The sequence below is a fragment of the Akebia trifoliata genome, chromosome 13 (assembly GCF_017979445.1).
Source record: "Akebia trifoliata isolate Shusen 1 chromosome 13, ASM1797944v1, whole genome shotgun sequence".
NCBI lineage: Eukaryota > Viridiplantae > Streptophyta > Magnoliopsida > Ranunculales > Lardizabalaceae > Akebia > Akebia trifoliata.
In genome coordinates this window covers 27,075,847-27,098,583 of record NC_141387.1, presented here as the reverse complement: position 1 = coordinate 27,098,583, position 22,737 = coordinate 27,075,847, and the positions used below count along the sequence as shown (strand labels likewise).

General features: G+C 34.2%; 1 protein-coding gene across 32 annotated transcripts; it reads right to left on the bottom strand.

Moving 5' to 3' along the window:
* Window positions 1-619: 619 nt before the first annotated feature.
* LOC147388160 (putative methyltransferase PMT9) lies at window positions 620-20,804 on the bottom strand. Of its 32 annotated transcripts, XM_086420153.1 has the most exons (17): window positions 20,540-20,804; window positions 20,324-20,406; window positions 17,178-17,510; window positions 16,993-17,089; window positions 16,709-16,864; window positions 16,491-16,601; window positions 14,862-15,220; window positions 14,192-14,412; window positions 13,887-13,985; window positions 13,071-13,222; window positions 12,406-12,507; window positions 12,142-12,234; window positions 11,880-12,003; window positions 7,701-7,820; window positions 5,670-5,814; window positions 4,559-5,481; window positions 3,397-3,938 (listed from the first exon to the last, which is right to left on the bottom strand). In XM_086420153.1, the coding sequence occupies exons 11-15, from the start codon at window positions 12,433-12,435 to the stop codon at window positions 5,780-5,782; spliced, it is 402 nt and encodes a 133-aa protein (XP_086276279.1). In that variant the 5' UTR covers window positions 12,436-12,507; window positions 13,071-13,222; window positions 13,887-13,985; window positions 14,192-14,412; window positions 14,862-15,220; window positions 16,491-16,601; window positions 16,709-16,864; window positions 16,993-17,089; window positions 17,178-17,510; window positions 20,324-20,406; window positions 20,540-20,804; the 3' UTR covers window positions 3,397-3,938; window positions 4,559-5,481; window positions 5,670-5,779. The 32 variants fall into 32 exon arrangements, 27 of the variants coding, with proteins under 27 accessions (XP_086276270.1, XP_086276279.1, XP_086276280.1 ...); XM_086420144.1 differs by lacking the exon at window positions 3,397-3,938 and adding exons at window positions 620-963; window positions 1,044-1,168 and having other exon boundaries at window positions 13,071-14,412; window positions 20,540-20,801; XM_086420154.1 differs by lacking the exon at window positions 13,071-13,222.
* Between the last annotated feature and the right edge of the window lie 1,933 nt (window positions 20,805-22,737).

Below are 22,737 nucleotides of genomic sequence, written 5' to 3'. Positions count from 1 at the left end.
TGGTAAATCCCATAAACCCAAAGGATAACATTGATATTTCTCATTCATTTCAATCAAGATACGAGAAATACTAACAAAACGTTAGCTTAGATCACTAGATATAGTAATATATGTGGTAAAAAAAAATTCAAGAAAACAGAAGATTAATGTGATCTTCATAAGCCTTGGAGAGAGTTTCACTATTCTTGATAATGATTATATCCCTAACTTATATTAATTGTAAATTTTCCAAATTGAAACTGACTCTGCTAAAATCCAAAATGCCATATTTATCCTCACATCAAATATTCCATCGGGACCTTAAGGGTGTGTTTGATTTGGTATGAAAAATATATGGAAAATGCAGTTTCCATTGTAATTAATTATTCATTTTCCACTTTTCTCAGTGCCTAGGGCTACGAGTGTGAAGAACCCTGAAAAGCCCTGAGAAATGCCTTGGGCTGAGAAAAGTCTTGAGAAGTGCCCCCACCTAGAGTGAAAGACATTGTGGATGTCGGCTGCAAAGCGTGGTGGTTTGTTACTTGTCTAATTGATTATGGGCTTAAATTTGATACATTCAAACAGGACTAAGCCTTTTTGAGTATTGGTTCAGGTTCTTAAAAAATGTGCAACAAGATAAGTCAAGAGGCCACCAAGTTTTGAACACACAAACAAGATCTAAATCAGGGCTCCATCACTCCGTGTCCCAATCATTCTCAGAAATTAATTTATTGAATGATTTAGATATACCACTCCAAAGTTTGTTGAATACTTGAGATATCGCTTCTATTTTGATAGTGATTATATAGCCCCTTGACCATGTTTGACCTTACGATTCCATAATTTCCTTCAACTTTCAAGGATCCAAATCATGAGAGTGTGTATACGGTCGGAAAGCCTTGGGAACTCGAGTTCTAAATCACCTATTTGAGTGTTTTCTTCTTCCCTTTTTTTCGAGAAAATGCCCAGGTCTTAGAGAGAGTCCTAGAAATAAAATGTTAGCTAAGGCATTAGAATAGTAAAATGCATATCGATGGTTCCCATCCTTATTCACAACTACTTACCAAGATCACTTCTTGAGTTGGTATGTTGTCAATATCATCATCGCCGATGTATATCGTTTCTTCTTCCTCTCTTCAGAGTCTCTCATTTTTGATGTCTGAGACTGTCGCCTCTGATGATTGGTCATCTACAATAAGAGAAACAAAAGTGTTTAGTGCTGAAAACTCGAGAAAACCAGATTAACTATTTTTCAAGATACGTATGGGATATCCAAGACATTACAATATAAGCTGAAAGTAGGGAAGCTCAAGGATATCAAGAAGCTCATGAACAGAAATTGGAAGATCCATGTATTGCCTGTGTCCTTGCAAGCATTTTTTTTTTTTTTTTCAAAACCTTTTAAAGGAGTTTTTTGTTTAATGAATACCAAGAACCTAATTTAGGTACCCTCGTGTCTCATCTTTACGATTCGTAAAGATGATTAGAATCTCATCCTTAACTTACCTAGACTAATTACAATATTAAAAAAAAAAAATTATTTAGTCCTATTCACCCCCCTCGAAGACTAGACATAGTACAAAACCAATTATTTTAGATGATTTTTTTTTTCTTTTGGAACATTTTTAGAAATCTAAAAATCTCAAGTTCTTCTTCTAACATGAAAGACATAGGTTAAACATATGTAATTTAAGGCACTAAAGTTATAAGAACATATAATGAATTCATTTTATCTCAATTACATTATGTTGAAAAGATATTAAAGAAATTTTGATAGAAACCCAACGGATATATCTTTTCTTGTTAATGTATAATTAAGTAAAAATGATGAAAGAAATGTATTACAATTAGAATATGCAAAAGTTATTGGTAGTTTAATGTATGCAATTCATTATACTAGACTTGATATTGCATATGCAGTTGGAAAACTTAGTAGATATATTAGTAATCCTAAGTTTGATCGTTGAAATTCATTAACTCATGTTTTTTAGATATTTAAAGGTATTGTAAATTATTGATGGCATTATTCTAGATATCAGATGGGGACATCAAAACTTAAAGAGTATATTTTAAGTTCTAATTAGACTTCTATTTTAGGATTTTATTTATATATTTTTTTGTCTTATTTTCATATTTTATTGGTCTATGATCTTATCTTAATATTTAGGGGAAATTTAGTAACTTTAGTTTGTCTTTTATTAAATTTACTAAGGTTGGGAAATTAGGAGAAAGAAAATTATGAAATTAGATTATTTATTTAATATTTTAGTTTAATTAGAATTCTTATATTTATTTTATTTTATATAAATTGTATTAGGATTTTTTTTTAAAGATGAATAAACAATGAATTTCTTTCATGGAGTAAAGTGAGTTCTATATATTTCTTAAATTCTTGAATCTATCAAGAATCCCATTTGCTTGATTTTTTTAATTCTTGATTATGGATTCTTGATTCATTATTGTTTATTCTTGAAACCACCTACAAACCTTAACCCTTACTCTTTTTTATATTCTTTAACCCTTTTCTCTATCCTATAATAATACCAATAAAATTTTTATTTTGCCTTTAGGTTTACGTTATACTAACTCAAATCGTAAACTTAATTTTAAATCCTTAATCTTTATCAAAAATTCTAATCCAAATTATCTAATTTTAAAATTTCTCTCATTTCCTCATTGTCATGCATCAATTTTGGTATTAGATCCTAGGTTCAAGCAATACAAATCAACAAATCACATTGAGAGGAGATAGACTTGACAGAGAGATTTTCAAAGGAGCTAAAAAAAGATGTTATCAGAATTATGTCGAACGCACCACTCTCGAGCATATTTTCTCATTGTTCGTGATCATGTTATAAATGAAAGTGAAGATCATGGGCAATTACATGATCTATGGTATTAATAGCTCAGACAACAAAACTTGCCAATAAATCGGAATGCTCGGATTAGGAAAATAAAGCAAATGTGATCAAAGTTCATGATCCTAAACTCAAAGAGAGAAATGAAGAAATCGATGAAGAAATCTATGAAGCTGATTTAGGTAAGATTGAGATCGATGAGGGTGATGTATCACTATTGGATCTTCAAAAAAATCTATCCCTGGAAAATCTAAATAATTGGAAAAGGAAATAATTGAGTCGCTATATTCTTTATTATTTAAAATGGTTTTGTCCCACAAAAAAAAAAAATAGTAAATGATATTTGGGATAAACCATTGGGTTACTTATACATGAAGTATATTAGAGTCACTATGTCATAATGTGCCAAAAACGACTACTCCTGTAGTCGCAAAAAGAGTCATTTTAAAAGGAGTGATTTTTTAATTGCAACAAACCAAAACAGTTGGAAAAAATGACGGTCAAAATGACTGTCTTAAACAATCGTTTTTCTTGATTTATAATATTAAAAAAAAATAAATAAAAAAAATAAATTCTGAATTTATAAATTGAAAAAAAATGTAACAATTTAGAGAGCCTTCTTCAATGCCTTTTTTGTGCTCTATATGCTTTCCCCTAAGCTGGCTCATAGAGTTGTTGGGTATTTGGAGGAGGAGGCAATACATTCATATACAGAGTACTTGGAGGATATTGAAAGTGGTGCGATAGAAAATGTTCCAACTCCTGCTATTGTCATAAACTATTGGAGGCTGCCCAAGGATGCCAATCTGAAGGATGTTCTGATTGTGATCCAAGCGGATGAAGCTCAACATCGAGATGTCAACCACTTCACTTACGTAAGAACGACTTTCTCCCATCTCCGTGCTCTAGACTCACTTTTTATGGAAAATAAGCTAAACACCTATATAATCAATGTTTATATGAATGCAGCTCCCACCTATTTGCTTCGTTATAGAAAAGCTAATATACAATTAATAGTGGAACCAATACGGTTCCTTCTGACCCACTCTTTCTGACTTCATACAGAGATATTTTGATGAATTGTAGTTTGATCTCTGAAACCTGCACATTACATGTAGTTAGAAACAAGCTAACTATACACACTGAGCATACCTGTAGGTTACTTGTAAGTTATAAGCAAGTTAACAATCTTGTACCAACTACAACATCTACAACCCCAATTAAAACCTGCTGCAAATCATCCATATTCTCTTAGAAATAAATAAAATAAAATAAAAAACCAAAATTGAATGAAACACCAACACTAACGCTACTGTGATTGTGTAGCTGTTTGAGCAACACCATTTGGTACATAACTAAATGTACCTATTTGACCTAAATATACATGTTTGAGTTGTACCCAAATGTGTTCTAACCACCAACAATACATTCCAAATATCTCATTAAGCAAGCATCAACAATACATACCAAAGGTGCAAGTGCACCAAATGGCTCACTAATGAAGCATCAATAGCAACACCAACAATGCTGTGAAGGTGCAAAAGTACCAAATGACTCAATGATATTAAGCATCAACACCAACACAAATACCAATACCAATATTGATACTAAACGAAGAAAAGAAATCCTTAATAAGATTAAAACAATGAGCACGAAGATTACTGTGGCATATAACAGCTAAGAAATTTAAGAGACAAAAATGAATGGGAGGAAAAACATACCTACGGTCTAGAGATTCAAGTTTATGCCCTTCGTCAGTTTCTTCATTATCAGCTGACTTTGGAGATGGCACATCATAAGAGAAATGTTGAGATACCTCAGTTTTCACATTTACTTCTCTTCTGACAATGGGTTCTGGCGAAGATTGTCTTTGCCTAATATACAAACAAAAATGCCACAAACCTCAACAATTGGAACATTTTAGTGTTGTCAAAGTTAAATGACAATTCTTCCAAGATGATATAATATGAAATCTGAGATGATTGAGATATATGATCAAACTCCACTACAAAATTTTAGGTTTTTAGCGGGGGTCAAAAACCGCTGCAAATACCAAAAATACCACCGCTATATCAATAGTGATGGCTAAGTGTAACAGCCATATGGAGCCCTATAGTGGCGGTCAAAAACCACTGCTAATTGTATTACCGTCGCTATAGATATAAATGAGGTCTATAGTGACGGTAGTGTGGCCGCCGCTAATTAGTTTTTTACTGCACCTATGACTCCCTCCTATGATTTTGTAACGCATTTCCCAATTCAAATTTTCTCTTTTGTTTGGATCTATATAACATTTTATACAAAAACAAAGGATTATATAAGAGAGTAAGAATTAAACTACTATTATAGTGTTCAAATACTTGGACAAATAACATGTATCGATAAGTAAATCTTCTGCTCAATTAGATCAAAGAATGTATAATAGGCCACACCAAAAATGTATTTGTTGAGACTTCTGTTAGGAACATATTCATAGATGAGTAAACTTTCTTCTCCTTCCAGCGAGAAACCCAAAAGCCTAACAAGATTTTGATGTTGAAGCTTAAGCAGCAACATCACTACATTCTTGAAATTCTTGTGAACCTTGTCCTGAATTCTTAAAGAGCCTCTTCACTGCTATTTCTTGCCCATCTACAAGCTTACCCTACACAAGGTTAATAACAATTGACTAAGAGACCGAAGAAAAAAATATATATTGCTCAACCAAATCCATCCTCACTTCACAGTCATCAGTAGTAAGAAAAACCAAACTCAATATATTGGAAATTAAATCAATTATCCTTAAAATAAATAAATAATAGTTTTGAGTCAAAATATATAATTATTATTTACCTTATATACTGCACCAAATCCACCTTCACCAAGTTTATTTTCTTCGATAAAGTTGTTCGTAGAAACTTTGATTGTGCCCAAATCAAATTCCAAGGACTCTACGCCTCCAATCACGTCTTTGAGCAGATGTAGCTATAAACGATCACTATAGATATACCAAGGAAAAAAAAAAAATTAAACCATAAAACAAAAGTATGGAATAAATGGCTGAACCCAGCACATACAGGGTAAGTTTAGTACATTTCAAGCAATTTTGATTTATAATCTGTACGACGCGTTACTAAGATAGTAAAATGGTGGGTGTGTGGCACAAATAAACAACCTTGTCAGTGCTGGTTTTGTTTCACAATTAGTCCATGACAGATAAGAGTGTGAATGGATAATTAGAGGATAAAAAGGCACCTCAAAGACAAGATTTCACACTTATCAGTTTTGTGCTAAACACAAAACATCATTCTGCGACAAAAGGGTACCATGGATTGGAAACTTCCTGCCATCTAAACGGTCTTAAGTTGACTTATTAGAGCACTAATGAATACATTGGTGATTAAAAGCTATGCCATGTGTTCACATTGAGAGCTCATAACAAGTATGGACTAACTAACTCTGGCTGCTAATAGCAGTAGACAAGTCTAAGACGATTAAGCAAGTGAAGCAAAAGAGATTCGGTACCCTTTTTCAAAGTAACAACATTGGTCATAAAAAACATCAAGAGACACAAGCATCTATGATGATCAAGACAGCTTCCTAGACCCAACATTTTATCAAGGATATGGAAGCACATGAGGTTTAAAACTTTTGCTCATCAGCCAACTCACTGCTAAGATCACTATTCACCAATTACTCCTTTCCAGATCTAATTGGCATGCATTGTTGGGTTCTTTCATTTTGCATTATTTGGGCATTGCCTCTTAATCTAATATACATATGTGGTATGTGCTGTGTGGTATGGTAGAAGTTTACATCAAATAAAGTAAATGTAGAAGTTCTATTGAAGTTATTTAGTTGATCTTTACCTGTGTTGGTGGTGTTGTTTCATGTTTTTTTTGCTAGTTGTATTGAAGTAATTGTCTCCTTGGTTAGAATGTAGTAAATGTTGATCACAACCGTCCATCATATAGTAAATCTTTGGTGGCAGCATTCCAAATCGTCTTCGTCTTCATTTGAAGCTTAGTCCAAGTCTTCCACAATCGTACATTCTGTTCTTAGGGATGCTGAGGATCTACTTTTGTGATTATTCTTCCACGATCAAAATTACTGTTGGTTGGGCAGCTCAAGGTCTACTTTTCTGATGTTCTCTCTAAAGTTGTGACGTTTTGCTTGTAAGTTTTGCTAAATGGCTTGAAGATTCATATGCTACTTCCATTTCATTGACATATCTGATGTCAGTGGAGTACAGAGTAACATGATACCCATCCATTCCCTATAATAAGGTTAAGGTAATGATCCAATTTCTATTGAATATCTCTATGTAGAAGTAGCTCCAATACTATATATTCAGGCATATTCTTTTATTTTTTAACTCAACCCACATTAGACATTTGTTTGTTGAAGCCCTTTTGCTACCTTTTCCCCCCATAAAAAAGTCTTGGGTTGTCCTGGTAATATATTGCTTTCTAAGTAGTTAATCAACTCAACCTACCAAGTTCTCTATTTAGCATCTATTGTTATTTTTAATGCTATTTTGGGTTTGATGGCATTAAGAAAGATTTTACTGACTGTTTTCTTTTTTCCTATCATGTATGAGACAATTCTCCCATCTTGTTACAAATGATACAACTTAAATTCATATAAAAAAAGAATATTTCTGTTTGGAGCAACTAACAGCTCTAGAATCTTCCAAAATACTCAAAACTCATCCCTCCCCTTCTCCCTTCCCTTCAACAATATGTTCCACATAGCCAAAGCACCTTCGTTATGTTACATCAAAAACAAAAGACCGGTTCATAAGCTAGGTTGAAAGATATAACATAAAAGGATAAATCAGATTAATAAATATAATTAAATAATTAAAGAAAAAAGAAGAATTACCATTCAGCTCATGTTGATCATGATAAACATAAGAATTAACTACATCACAGGTGGCACACGTAAGAGCAGTTTCCACAAAATGACTTGATGGTGAGAACCAGGTGTAGAGATCATGTTGGCCTGCACATTGTTGTGTTTCAGCTAATGGGTTACTAAACTATTGTATAAGAGTTTGTTCATCTGCCATGTTTAAATCCTTGTAACCAATTTTATGAAAGGTTAAAGGTGTTTTGGGGTTGTCATGGATCGGATCAATCAACATTGGGTTTGGATATGGATTGGGGTATTTGGTCCACTGGATTCTATTAGATATTGAAATGGGTCCATATCAATCCTGATATGATTTTTTAGTATACTCTGATCTAATATGTATCCTATTAATGAAAATGTTTATGTATCCTAATATGTTTATGAAAATGATTTTATAGTATACTCTGATATAAAAAGTTAATTTGTATTTGTTGTCTGTTGAGTCCTTTATGATATGGATCACATGTATACCTCAAGTGGGAAACATCAAACATGTGAACATCTAATTATAGAGCCGACACACAAAATCGGAAAAAACTTTGAAGCGCCCATCCCTCGATTCAAAAGTTCAGTAGAACCCTCTCTTTGAAGCGGCCTGGTCGCTTCAAAGTCAGACCCCACAAAACCTGAGTGCCCTCCATGTTCAAACTGACATGGAAAGTTGTCACTGAGTCACCCAACCTAACAACATTATCCCCAAAATGCTGACAAACCCGTTACATATCATCCCAAAACCAATTTAATCCAATGCACATCTCTATCTGGGAACAACTTACTACTTACTACATGTGTATACATCATGTTCAAACTGATAGGGCAAGTTCTCACTAAGATCACACCCTAGCCTAGCACAATCATATCCAAAATGCTTACAGAAGCATTACATCATCCCAAAACCAACTTAATCCAATGCATCTCAATATGGGGAGGCTTACTATCATCTTACTTCGTTAATGGTCTGATTTGCTCCCACAGGTAAGGCTTTGGACCCATGGCTTTGTTTGGTTGACATACTACAATGCATTTTTGTGTCATGGGTTCAAGTCTAGCTTACACACGCACACACACACAAAATATTACCCAAAGATGTGTTTGGGCAGAAAAGTTATGACATACCCTTTATTGCTATGCACTCCATTGATTTGGAGGTTTACTTTTTGTAACTGTGAACATCTGATTCATCCCTGCTTAAGATATCATTGATCTTTTTATTATACCAAAATTCCATTTTGATCTCTTACCAAAGATGATGAATTTCTTTTAAAACTAATTTTTGTGTTGTGTTACAGATCATGGTTCCCTTCAAATTTCAAGAGTAGATTGACGATCTGACCTCCCTAGTGAAGAACAATGTCATCCCCATGAGCAGCATTGATGATGCTGTGAGGAGGATATTGAGGGTTAAGTTCATAATGGGTCTCTTCGAAAACCCTTAGAAGATTTCTCAATCAAGTTTCAAACCAAAAACACCTGAGAATTAAACTACCAAGAGGAATTGGAAAATTAAATTAATAAAGAAACGTAAAGACCCACTAAAACTCAATAAAACCCATGAAGCATTTCTTCAAATTTTAGACTAAAAACTTGAAACAGTGACTTGTAGAGTTTGAACTCCTCAAAACAAGATATGGATTTGTCCTGTTTATTTACTAAACTCAGACCAATCCATCTCTTTCTCTTTTGCCACTATGCTTGTTAGGACTTTATTGAAGGACAAAAATCTTTGGTCTATATAATGGGATTTATATGATGTGTTTTCCAAATGAAACAAATTCAAATTTTAAGTTTTCAAATCCAAAATATTTTTTTCTTAATTTCTTTTGAGTTGTTCGGTGTGAGAGCCATTGACATAGAAGAACGGAGTAATGTGGCTGACATAGGTGGTTGTTTCAAATGAAACTCTTCTCGGACATGACGGTAATGTGCGTGCCACCACATCATTTGTGTCACCCTCGTGTCTCCGTTTGTGTCATTCCAGCATCTTCTATAAATAAATTGTCGTGTCCGAGTCGAGTTTCATGCGACACAACCACCTATGTCTGCCACATCACTCTGTTCTTCTATGTCATTGGCTCTCACACCTTAATTGGGATTAAAGATTAGAAAGATGTTTAATGTTTTATTAACTAATGTGAATACACACTAATGTATTCCCATAAAGGAAACTAAGAAGTATTCAAGAAATTGTTGAACTCAGTGTAAGCATGGTTTCCAAACATTTACAAACTTAATTCTAACAAAAATATTACAAAAGAAAACCAGAAATAATAGATGCAGCAGTCCTTACCAGCAGAGAATTTAAGCAAACTAGTAAGGCCAATGGTTCTCTTATTTCACTACAAAGGGATAGGAAAATTGAAAGATGGGTTGCAAACCTGCAAATTCGTACTCAATTCCAACTAAGATATTTCAAAAAGAAACAGAAATCCTTCGAATGAGAGTGACTTTAAGTATAGTAGTAGTAGGGATAACATTTTCTTGTTTGCTCCAAAATTGAAAAATTGGTTCCAAACATGCAAATTGAGATTCAATCTCGAAAACTAGTGAAGAAAATCATTCAAACATGCCACTTTGTAATATACTAGTAAGGAATACTAGACTAAGTCAAAGATGGGTTCCAGAAATTAAATTCATACTCGATCCTATCAAACAAATTTAGGATGTGAGAAATCAGAAATAACAAATATGAAGAAAGTAAACTAGTAAGGAGAAGGCCTTTGCCAATTATCTTGATTGGAGTTATGGTTATTGCCAAAGAACAAAATATCCTGATTTCTTTCAAATTCACTAACCAAAATAAATTTTCTTTTTACAATGATTCAGATTCAAAGTCAATGATCTTGTTAAACAGTCCTCATTTAACGTACAAAAGACAAAATCATCTTTAAACTATATCACAATCGCTCACTACTTCAAAGGAAAGATAAGGAAAATTCCATACATACGTTGGGATTTTGATGAAAATCTCCCCAAAATGCTATGAAATGTGCAAAAAATTAATCATAAACCATAAATCCATTGAATTCGATGGGAGAAAGAAATGATAGAAGTCTTATTATAAGAATCATACCACATTCTACGATTTGTATTCTCAAACCCTCAAAGAGCTACGAAATCTCCAATTTCGATTCTAAAAACTTCAGAAAATGCGAAGAGGAGATGAGACGAATTTGATACAGAGAGAGAGAGAGAGAGAGAGCTATTAGAAGGAAATATTTTCTCCATTAACATCAAAACCCTAGATGTAAAGGAGATGAGATGAACTTTATATATATATATATGGATCAGGTTCAAGGGACATATGAGAAAACATATGTAAAAACAATGTAACATTTATAAATTTTCAAAATATGGGTTAGAAATTTCGGATTGAGCTGATTTTTTGTGAGGATGATCTCTATAATGGGAAGATCATCCGGAAAAAAAATCAGTCCAATCTGAAACTTCTAACCCCATTAAAAGTGATTTAGAATGTGGATCGTCGATTTTTTGCCAATTTTTATCAATAATTTGTAAATCACTTTTGATGGATTTAGAAGTTTCTGATTGAGCTGATTTTTTGTGAGGATGATCTTCTCATCATAGTGACCATCCTTGCAAAAAATCAGCTCAATCCAAAACCTCTAACCCATATTTTGAAAAAGCATTGTTTTTTCATATGTTTTTACATATGGCCCTTGAACCGCCCCCTATATATATATATATATATATATAGAGAGAGAGAGAGAGAGAGAGAGAAGAGAGAGAGATATAGGAAGAGTGTTTTTTCACAAAATCTGCTAATACAAGGAGAGAGAGAGGTTTGTAGCAAAATTTCGTTATGTTTCACGCGCAGCCGTGTTCTATAGTGACGCCTATTTTGGCTGCCGTTAAAAATGTGTCACTAAAAGCAACTATTTTTGTTGTGTTTAAGCTGAGATAATCCATACTTTGCTATCTTTATAACCTCGTTTATTGACCGGTCGTAATCATCTACAATATTGTTTAAAGTAACCATCAGTTATATGGGTATGCAGGCTCACATATGAAATATATGATAGGAAAAGTAGGAAATTCTGCAATTAATTAAAAAAAAAGTGCACTTGATGGGATCCCATGCAGAACAGACAGCTAAGAATATTTGAATAATTCCAAATTCATTGTTTTTACCAAAAGTAGAGGTGACAAATTTCCTATCACGCAGGGAGCATCCTGAGACAAGCCCATCTGCACCCAAAAAGCTATCAAGAAGGATGGCTTGTCTATGTTGCTTTTTCAACAACCTCTCCTTCCTCTAAGAAAGCAACAAGAACAACATTCAGTCATAAACACTTCAATTTCTATAAATAGGAATGCTAGGGAGCATCCCATATGAGAGATTAATAGAACCCAGTAAAAAGAAAAGATTTTTTGAGGCAAGAACATTGAGTACCTTGTGAATCTTCTCAATTTCTGGGAGCAAGTTGATTTTTACCCTTTTTCCCAGTGCAGCCTCTGTTCTATTTTTACTAGAGAAAAGCTTCTCCTATAACCAAATGGGCAAGTTCAAATAAGAGAAAGGTAACAGTGAAGAAGAGAGAAAAATGGCATCTCCTACCTAATTACAAGCTAAAATGTTAATCTAACATTGTGCTGAATACATAAGATCGCATCTAAATAGAAAATCCTCAAAAAAATGGCATCTCCTACCATCCACCTTTGCTTCTATGGGAAACATCTTCCTCATAACCTTAATCTTTGTCTACTTTTTTCTTCATTCCACTTCCACTACATCATAATTCGCCAAAAACAACTGCCCCTACAGTGGCAAAAGAGTCGTTTTAAAAGGAGTGGTTTTTTAATTGCGACAGCCTAAAACAGTCCGAAAAAACGATTGTTACTACAGTAAAATGAGGATATAGCAACAGTCACCGACCGTCGCTATAGGGTATTTTTTTTTTTTAATTATTTTACACCGACCTCCCTCACATGTTGCTGAATATTGGAGATACCCCTATATTTTGAAATTGATGACCTAGACCCCAACTAACAACATGAAAAGACCCAAATGCCCCTCGTCTTCAACTTTCATAACACTAACTATTTTCTAACTACCAATTATGCAAATCTAACTACCAATCCAAATTCTAGTCTACAATTTAAAATTATCGAGAATCCATTATTAGGATCAATCTCAAATGTGTTCTTCAAGTCCAAATTAAGTGTCTCCATGTATGCTTCGGCTCTCCGGAAAAACGCTTTTACATTGCTACGTTCAAGCTTCAATACCTTTTTTGAAACAAGTGTAGTAAAGAAAACAAATTTATTAAAACAAAATAACTTTGACGTGGACCAATCAGATGGAAATGCAATCAAGATTACCATTGAGCACAGCTTAGCGGCTTCACTAAACTCCTTCAACTTAAGTTTGCAGACAGCATTGAAAAACTTCCCCAACTTCTTCTGCTCTTCATTGAAAGTGTTATCGAACTCTAAATATTTTGTAGCCTAACCAAAGCAATCATGGAAGCCATCTTGCACAATACATTGGAAAATATAAAGGGAATTGTAGAAAGACTATCGACTCACATTGAAAAGATTTCACGAAACCAACCAACCAACAACTTAACAGAAATTGAACTATTGTTCGATGGGGTTCAGAAGCTCATTTCATTTAGATGAAAGTCTGCTCCTAGATTTCTAGAATTCATTTCTAACTTTATTATTGGTGTCTTTGCACATGATTGTGTATAAGGGTTCATTAGTAGGACCGGCTAGCAGTTCAAGTTGTAGTTGGTTCTCGAATTCGATTTAGTTCCAAATATGTGAAAGAAACAAAGTCATCATGCACTAATTCAGACACATGAACCACTAAACATTAAGAGGAAAATTCACAATTGTCGGAAAACCGAAACTAGCAGCACGCTCTTGTATTTCTTCAGATAAAATAAATTGAGGATTCAACCCAAAGTAATTAAAAAACTTATTTGCAGGAAAGTTATCAATAACTACACTATCCCACAAATACTTGTAACACATTAATTGAAACTTGCCAAGGCAAAAGTGAACAAAGTTGTTGGTTGATCTAATTTGTAAAATTGATTTTAAAGGGCAATTAGATTAGAAAGCAACCTCAAAAGGACACTGTGAAACATGTCTACTACACAATAATGGAAGCAAATAAGAGAAGATGCATACCTTCCATTTCTTTTTAGATCCTAAGCTTCTGCATTGATAATACTTTGATTTTAGATCCTAAGCTTCTGCATTGAGCTTTCTAATGGAGACACCAGTAGTCTGGATGGTATTCAATGTATGACAAAGGTTCAATATTCTGGATTTCAGACCAGCCTACCAAATAATTAACCATCCACTAGTACCACAGAAGTAATTTTTGTATACTAGGATTCAAAACACAAATGGTCAATGCATATAAAAGGTCAAATCAAGAATTGGCACAAATTGGAAAAGAGGGATGTACTGGTCAGATCAAAATGACATACCAGTCATGAACAGTTCCAATTAAGCCTCTGTCATTAATAATCTTTAGTTTACTAGACTCGTTGATTGGAGCAACATTCATCACCCACACATCTCTATCTTTAAGGGCAGCAGGAAATCCACCAAGGTTCGAGTTCATATCCATGATATTTCTGAAAGAATTCTTCTGTATGACAGATTTCATTTGTTTCCAGTATCCAATCACTCTAAAATGCCAGATGTCCTGCATTACATTTCAAGATAAGATACTATACTGAATTTTTTATGACGATAATATAGTTGAAAAGAGCCATGATTGAAGCAAAAATCTAGGTACGGTTTTGATGGGATTGAAATTCAGTTAGCTCAAACTCAAATTCTTCATGTGTTTCAGTTTCATCGCCGAGATTGAGTAAACACATAACAAATCATATTGTCAAAGCCATATCCAAAAGATTTGGGTTGGCAGTAAACAAATAACAAATCAACATATGCCTTGAAAGTTGAAAGTATAGCCCTACAAAATGTGAATGTTGAAACCAATTCATGTGCCCTGCCCCAAATAGTTGAGATAAGGCTTCTGGGCATGTCATTCGCCCCTTAGTTCTAATTTCTAAGACCCTTTGATGTCATATCATAAATACAAATTCTTAAAGGCCAATATCTGAGATATTTATATATAACACCACTTACTTGTTGAGTATGATGTGATGCATGCTTTCATGGGTAAATTCCAAGATACATCAGGATCATCATCAGAACTGCACAAAGGGGGTTGAGTCCCTGTATCTCTCTTTAAGTAACAGCTGTTACTCAATGGCTTAGCCCATATAACAGTTTGGTCTCTCGTTGAAGCAATTCTCCAACACATGTAATATGAAAGAAAACATAAACATATCAAATGGTTGTTGTCCTGTTTCGTCGTTCAACTCTCATGAGATTTTTCTATATCTAAGAAGTGTACCATAAGACATATCAAACAACGGTGTTGTCTAGACTTGGTAGGTGTTGTGTAAAACTCCGGCTCTCGTACCAGTGGCATTAGCTTAAAACTGAACAAGAAATACAACAATTCTTTCAGTGTCAACTTGCAAAAACCAAGATCTTAGATTATTGGGAGAAGCCTATAATGTTAATATAATATTATTTTTAACATTTTCTTAAAATTTGTTAAAATAATTTCATGATTTTAAATATTGTTTCAATATACACTATTCAGGTAGTGCTGAGTCATACCCGACATGGAGCCCTTACCCAATTGTATGACTCCATTAAGGGAAGAAAAAGAAACAATGAAGTTAATGCATGAATAAGAATTAAGTGGTTACACCTTTTTAGCCAGATCACGAGTCAGCCCTGAAAGAGCTTGTATACCAGCTTCCCTTGCTTGTATTTGTGCCAGGTTACAGGGCTGACTATATGCCGCTTTTTGAGCATTAACAATTTCACTAGCTGCAGCTTTAGCTTGTAAAATGGCATTAATTGTGTCCCCCTTTTCAAACAAGTTATAGTATAAATAACTTTGAAAGTATAGCCATTCTAATTTCTAATTGTTTGCTCTATGAAACCAAAATCCCATGCTTTATTGAGTTGAATGTTGAGCTAGCAAGAAACATGTGCCAACAATGTAAACCGCATCATCTTATGGATAATGGAACCAAGAAAATGAAATGGTCTCTTTAAAATATTGCATACCCGTCAATTTTCATTGGACCTTCCTCTCAATGCATGTCAATGCTAAAGCTACACTCCATATGCTCTGCCTTGGTCCTATTTATTCTAAATTCCTTGAATAGTGTAAGGAGTGTTCAAATTAGCACAGAAGATTGTTTGGTGAAGAAAGGTATAGTGTAACTAGTGTTCACAGACTCCCCTTTCTATGCTCAAATTGGTTCTATTATCCATAAATATTTGTTCTATTACGTTCTCACAAAGTAATGATAATTTGTCTTTTCTCTTTTTTCTCCCTCTTCTTTTCCTTCCTCCTTTCCTTCCTAGTCTTCTCACTTTCTCTCTGGAGCTTCAAAACACCAGTGTCCATCAATTTAAGAGCAAATTGAAAGTGGGGACACCAACATGACAAGCAAAGACCAAGCCAAAGGCAGAAATGTGCAATTTTATAATGAAATACAAATTATCATTAGGTAACAATTGTTTAAGAGCAAATAGAAATGTTACAACTCCCACTGGTCATCCAGCTTGCTGTCTCTGCTTATTTTCCCTTATCGCATTGTGAGTTGTAACAATGGAGTGTTAAGTATAATTCATTTCTAAATATTGGACAAAAAGATGCAAACCATGCAAATGAAATTACTTGTTTACCAGATTCCATTGCCTCAGTTTTTGTGAATAACTGACATATGAGAGAAACATCAGAAACCAAAATTGAGATCTGTAGTGGGTTTCTAAATTCAATGTCAACCTTTATTGCTTCTGCAAGTGAATAGAACACAAAATATCAGGAAAAACAAATAAAAGAGAACAAATACCCAACAGAGGCTATGTTCCCCAAGAAAGTATCTGATCCCATTTGTTCATACCTTTGAGGCAAGGCCTTTGGCTGCAAGATCTTGCATAGTAATTTGAACAGCCCCAAGTTGCTTTGGTCCACACGACACCCACGTGTCATTAGATGTCTTAATGAAAAACATTGCATCTTGAGTTTTGTGAACGAGTTCGAAGAGAACGTCTTTTACCTGTCAAAGATCCAAGGAGTGTGATACCAATCTAATCTCAAATAACATCACTCGAGAAAAGATGTACAACAACACCAAAACATTGAAGTGAATGAATGAAAATAATCTATTAAAGTCTATTCACGTACACAAACAGAAATATCCGAACCAAAGCCCTTCTGTCTTGTGTGCTAAGGTCTCAAAGTCACTTTCAGTCAAGTTGTGAGGGGTATCTCCTAGATGAACCTGCTCATAACCATCAAGTTCAATGACAGAGGCAACTAAAAAGATCAATCTTACAATTACCCATATTTTAATGGACTGATTTTCTCACCTCTTTAACCTCCTCAACAGCATAGGAAGCTTTTATTGGTATTCCCAGCTCTTTCGGTTGGACACATGGTTTTTAAACTCGTTCGAGACCAAGACGTATCGCTTGAGTTAACTCGGTATCAGAGCTGAACGAGACCAACTCACAAAGTCATTTTTTGACCGAGTCTTACGTCTCACGTACAATTTTTTGAGTCATCTCACGAGACGTCTCAAACGTATCTGAATACTTGTCCGAGACAACTCAGTATCAGAGCTAAACGAGACGACACGCGATACCGAATTTAAAAACCATGGTTGGACATCGATAATGACAAACACAAGGTCGGCAACACAGCTGCAATAACAAAATGAATTTAAAACTCTAAGTCTGACAAACACAAGGTTGGCAACACAGCTTTCCCTGCTATTTGATTTGATTAAAGTAGGTAGCCTGAAATCAAACTGATAGGAACCTTGAACCGAGAGACAGAACCATCACAAAAGACGTGTGGAATTGAGAGACAGAACTAACAATTTAAATAAATGCAAGCACAATAATGCCTATTGAGGGCATATTTGATATGTTAAATGTTTTAAAAATGCATATGGCACGATAATTTTACATAGTAAAGAGGATAAAATAAATCGATCAAAACATTTAACAAAACATAAATCTTCATAATCTCTAGCATCTGGTATCGATGTATGTAAAATCCATAGTTTATCGAGAAAGCTTGTTGGATTCCTAGGGACTAGGGGTGTCAATAGGTAACCCACCATTTAACCGAAACTGAAGGGGAATAGATAGGACAGCTTTGGATCCCTTCTATTTGAATTGATTAAAGTAGGTAGCCTGAAATCAAACTGATAGAAACCTTGAACCGAGAGACAAAACCATCGCAAAAGATGTGTGGAATCAGACTATTCTGTACCCATCCTACTCAGTTATATTCTACTTATTGTAGTAAGGGACAGGTGGTATAGTGTGTACATACTAGTATGTAAAACCACCAAGGAATTTCAATTCTAGATCTCATGACGATAAATTCCAATCCTTTCTTGGACTGATTTGATTTAAAAGGCAGCCTATGGAGTCCTTCACACGACAACTATCTCTTTAAATGTTCAAAAGCTCCAACAAGCCCGCTTCTCCATGGTAGCATGTCATGAAAAATTGAAATTAACAAGGGCATATTCCAAAAAGTAAAGGAAACAAATGATATGAACCCAACTTATACCTAACGTATAAAATATAAATGGTGCAGAAAGTTAAGCCCAACTTTAATGGCAACATCAAGATAGAGAAAGCATACTAAATTAAGCCCAACTTTATGAAAATAGTCATAATCATATTGAGCGAGAAATGTTGCATAAAATCAAACCCAACGGAAATGAACCTGAACCAATCACAATAACTAACTCGATATAACATAAAACTAGGTAAATCCTCATACGCTAGCAATTCAAATCATTCTAAATATTTGACAAGAATAATCGAAAATGTTGAATGCAAATGATCTTTCTTTTGCACGTGAATGACTCCAATTATCATTAATCTTCTGTCACACAAAATTATACCAAGAGTTGAAGCTATCCTTTTTAATGAAAATGAAAGAAGATAATTAAAGAAATGTTACTCTCATGGGAATGATCCAATATGTAATCCTATAAGCCTTTACCTTATTCATTCTTATCCTGATTACTCAAGATGACCCATCATCACACATTCCTACCGTGTTTATCCTTAACAAAAAAATTAGCACCCACGCCAAAAAAAACGACTTACGCATATGTGACAAACTTGAGTTGGTTTATCATTTTGAGTTGGCTAAGGACATAGGTGAGAATTGGTTCTAATTGGCTCGCCTTGTCCTAGGCTTATAACTTATAAGACAATAAAAGGCTGAAACATTTCTTCTTCCACTATAATTTAAGACTGGTTCCTATCTACAGTGTATAAGATCTGATTGTACATGACTATCATGTCTCCACTTGAATTGAATTGCTCATAAGATTTACACCCTTTGAATTGATATGGAAGATTCTTATGGGCCTACTTACAACGGAAATGTCTCTGGGATCCCTGTTATTAATTCTAGATTTTAAGGAGTCTTTGTATTTACCTCCATAGACGTATGGTATATTTTAGGGCCTACCCCTTTCCCTATGACTTTGACAAACTATGAAGGTAGAAAATAACGAAATGAAATGTTTAAAGATTAATGGTAATCTAACGCTCTTTTTTCAGACGCCCCCCATAAGTTCCCTGACTTGATAGTTATAGAATCATAGATATTTTTCTTGTGTATCCTGAAGCAAAGGATCTACGGTTCTATGATGGGGGCGTTTGGAAAAAGATTGTCAGATTATTATGACTCATGTTTAAATGACAACATTTTAAGAGAAGGGTTTTAAATGAAGTAATTTTGTTTGTACAAAGTAGAGAAAAAGGCAATTAATAACCTTTAGGAAGTGAGCCATGAATTAGCAAACATAAGGATGTCAACAAGTGAAAACATTTGAGCTCATCTGATCCTTATTAGATCAGTCTTATCCAATCCTTATCAGTTGGTCCCACAATGACCCAATCAGGTCTTTAGCACTCATCCAAGTCAGAACTAAAAGATTCAATGATAGAGTTGATTTGATGCAAGTAGGTTGGGACCACCTTAGACTCTTTATTGGGTTCAACAGAAAAAACTGACTAATTAGTCCCAAAATTATGTTTGATATTACTAAAACAGCCCCTAACATCCTGACATTTTTGTACAAAAAAACTGATTTTATAGCACGCAAACCTGCCAACAAAATAAAGACTTTGAACATCAAAATGTCCAAAAATCTGGATTTTACCTAGTTAACATAGTCCTCAATCATGACTAGAAGTTGCACCCAAAATTCGACATACGATTAGAAGTTGGTGTAGTCATCCTGACTACCAACTCAGATTTTTTTTCTCCAATAGTTTCATTTTTTATTAGGAGATAAATCTATGGACATAAACAACTAACATACAAAACTAAATTAGATGAAGATTTTATAATTATATCAATTAAACAACTACCATCCAAGAATATATAGCATTTTGACAAATAACATTAAAATTGGAATCTGAAACCCTAAAATAATTGTGAACAATCTGAGTTTCAATCAAAAGCCTTAACATACCTTAAGATTAGATAAAAAGCCTAGCAAAAACTCACGTCAAATCTGAGAGAGATCGAAACTTAGTTGCTGAAATACAATTTCCTCTGCGATAGAAGGTAATTCAAAATGATTAAGGAATGAGGGATCAAACAAAACCCTAAAACTTGCTTTAACAATGAAGAAAACCCCTAAATTAATTAAGGAAAATCTTAGATTCAATCAAAAACTTGAACATACCTGAAGATTCGATCACAAACCAAGCAAAGGGAGGGAGATCAAACAAAGCCCTAAAACTTTCGATCAAACGCCGATCCCTTGCAAATCAAAATTTGATTGCGTCTTCATAATCACAGATTCTGTGAGTGAGAGATCGAGCGAAGATCTTTCGATCAAACTCCAATCAATGTCTTTCCACACAAAAAAAATTCGATCGATTTACTTTCCAAAATGAAAATAACTGATCGATTCTGAGATATATATATATATATATATATATATATATATATATATATATATATATATATATATATAGAGAGAGAGAGAGAGAGAGAGAGAGAGAGAGAGAAACGCTAAATCAAGACTTAGAGGGTTGATTTGAGAATAGAGATCCGAGAGAGAGACAGAGATTCGAGAAGAGAGATCCGAGAGAGAATCGAGAAGAGCGACGGATTTGAGAGAGCAGTCGAGTGAGAGTGAGAGTGAGAGAGAGTGAGAGGAGAGATAGAGACGAGTAGAGAGTGAGAGTGAGAGTGAGAGAAGAGAGTTCGACAATGGCAGAAGCTGTTCTGTCTGAGAAAATTTTTTAGAATGGCTATCGGCACCCCAACTTTTACTTATTACTTGAAACGACACTCCAACCTATTACATGTGTTGAACAGTCGTTTTTAGCGCAATTCTAACGTCGCAATAAACGCAATTTGACGTAGTGAGATAAGCCAATAGAATTCATGGATGTTTTGACATGCCACCATGTTCATACCATACACTCTCTTGGGATCTGCATCTGCCAATGTAAATGATGTTCGATTGACTAAGTCTAAAATTGTAAACATGGATAAACGATGTTCGGTCATTTGGTTATTATTATTACTATTATATGAATATGAGTTTTTTCCATGGAAATTTTTTGGACTGATTGAACAGTTAATGTAAATTTGGGTCATTTTGTTTTTGGGAACCATCAACTTGTCACAGGAGTTCCCACATCTTATGGTTGTTGATTAACTCTTCCTTTAACTTTGGTAGATAATTAGGGGCTTTAATTTCATGGGAATGTGAATTAATAGACATAGTTTTCCATTTTCTCTGCACTGAATGACCATTGCCTTAACTTAAGACTCGATGATTGTGGACCTAAGCTTCTCATTAGTGGTCTACTCAAGGTTATTTCAACAGGTGAGGTCACCAAGTAATATGGCCAAACCTACAACACCGCTCTATTAAAATAAAAAAAAATTTGAGTAGGAACTCATCAAAAGCAGAACAACCACATACAATACTATATAGTTTATATAGAAGTATAGAGTCCTTGATACCATCACCAATCTAAAGACACTAAAAAACAACGAACCTCATAAAAGCTAATGATATATGATTGCCATTGGTTAACTGAATTTTGACTTGGGGTGTTGGAGTAAAAGCTAATGATATATAATTGCCAAGGATCAGTGGTTGTGGAAATAGGCTAGCAGCATATGGGATGCTTGTGAGATTTGTGGCTGGGCCTGCTGTAATGGCTGTTGCTTCTATTGGAATGATTATTAGAATGATTGTCGCATTGCCCATCACATTCATAAAAAAACAACTTATATTGCCACACCAACTTTTTTTTATTATATCACACCCACATTAAATTTGATGGATCTCAAAAGGAAAGGATAATCTTTTTTTCTTATTTTTTTTATAAAAAAAAATCTCTTAGCATTCTTATTCACTCTCAGCCCTTATTTCTACTACAGAGACAGAGAGAGAGGGAGGGAGAGGGGGGGAGTTAAGGAAAAGACTTAATTGTTGTGTCTAAGACGTATTATATAAATTCATTAAATTGGTATATTATATAAAGATGGTTGCTATTAGCACCCAAACTTTTATTTATTACATCTCAACTTCTTAAATTATTTATCACACCCCTATTAAAGATTAAAATACATTCTTCAAACATTACAAGATTTGGTTCAAATTATAATCTCAATATTACAAAAACATTATAACCCTGTTCTTCCTTAATCTTTATCAAATCAGCAACTTCAGCAATATGACCTTGAAGCAATTTCTTGCATCAAATCAGCAACTTCAACAATATGACCTTGAAGCAATTTCTTTCATCAAATCAGTAGCTTTAGCAATATGACCATGTTCTTCCTTAATCTTTGCAAGTTTCTTGATTAGTCGTGCCCTCTCTATTTCAACCTATATCTAAAAGTGACAGATAATTT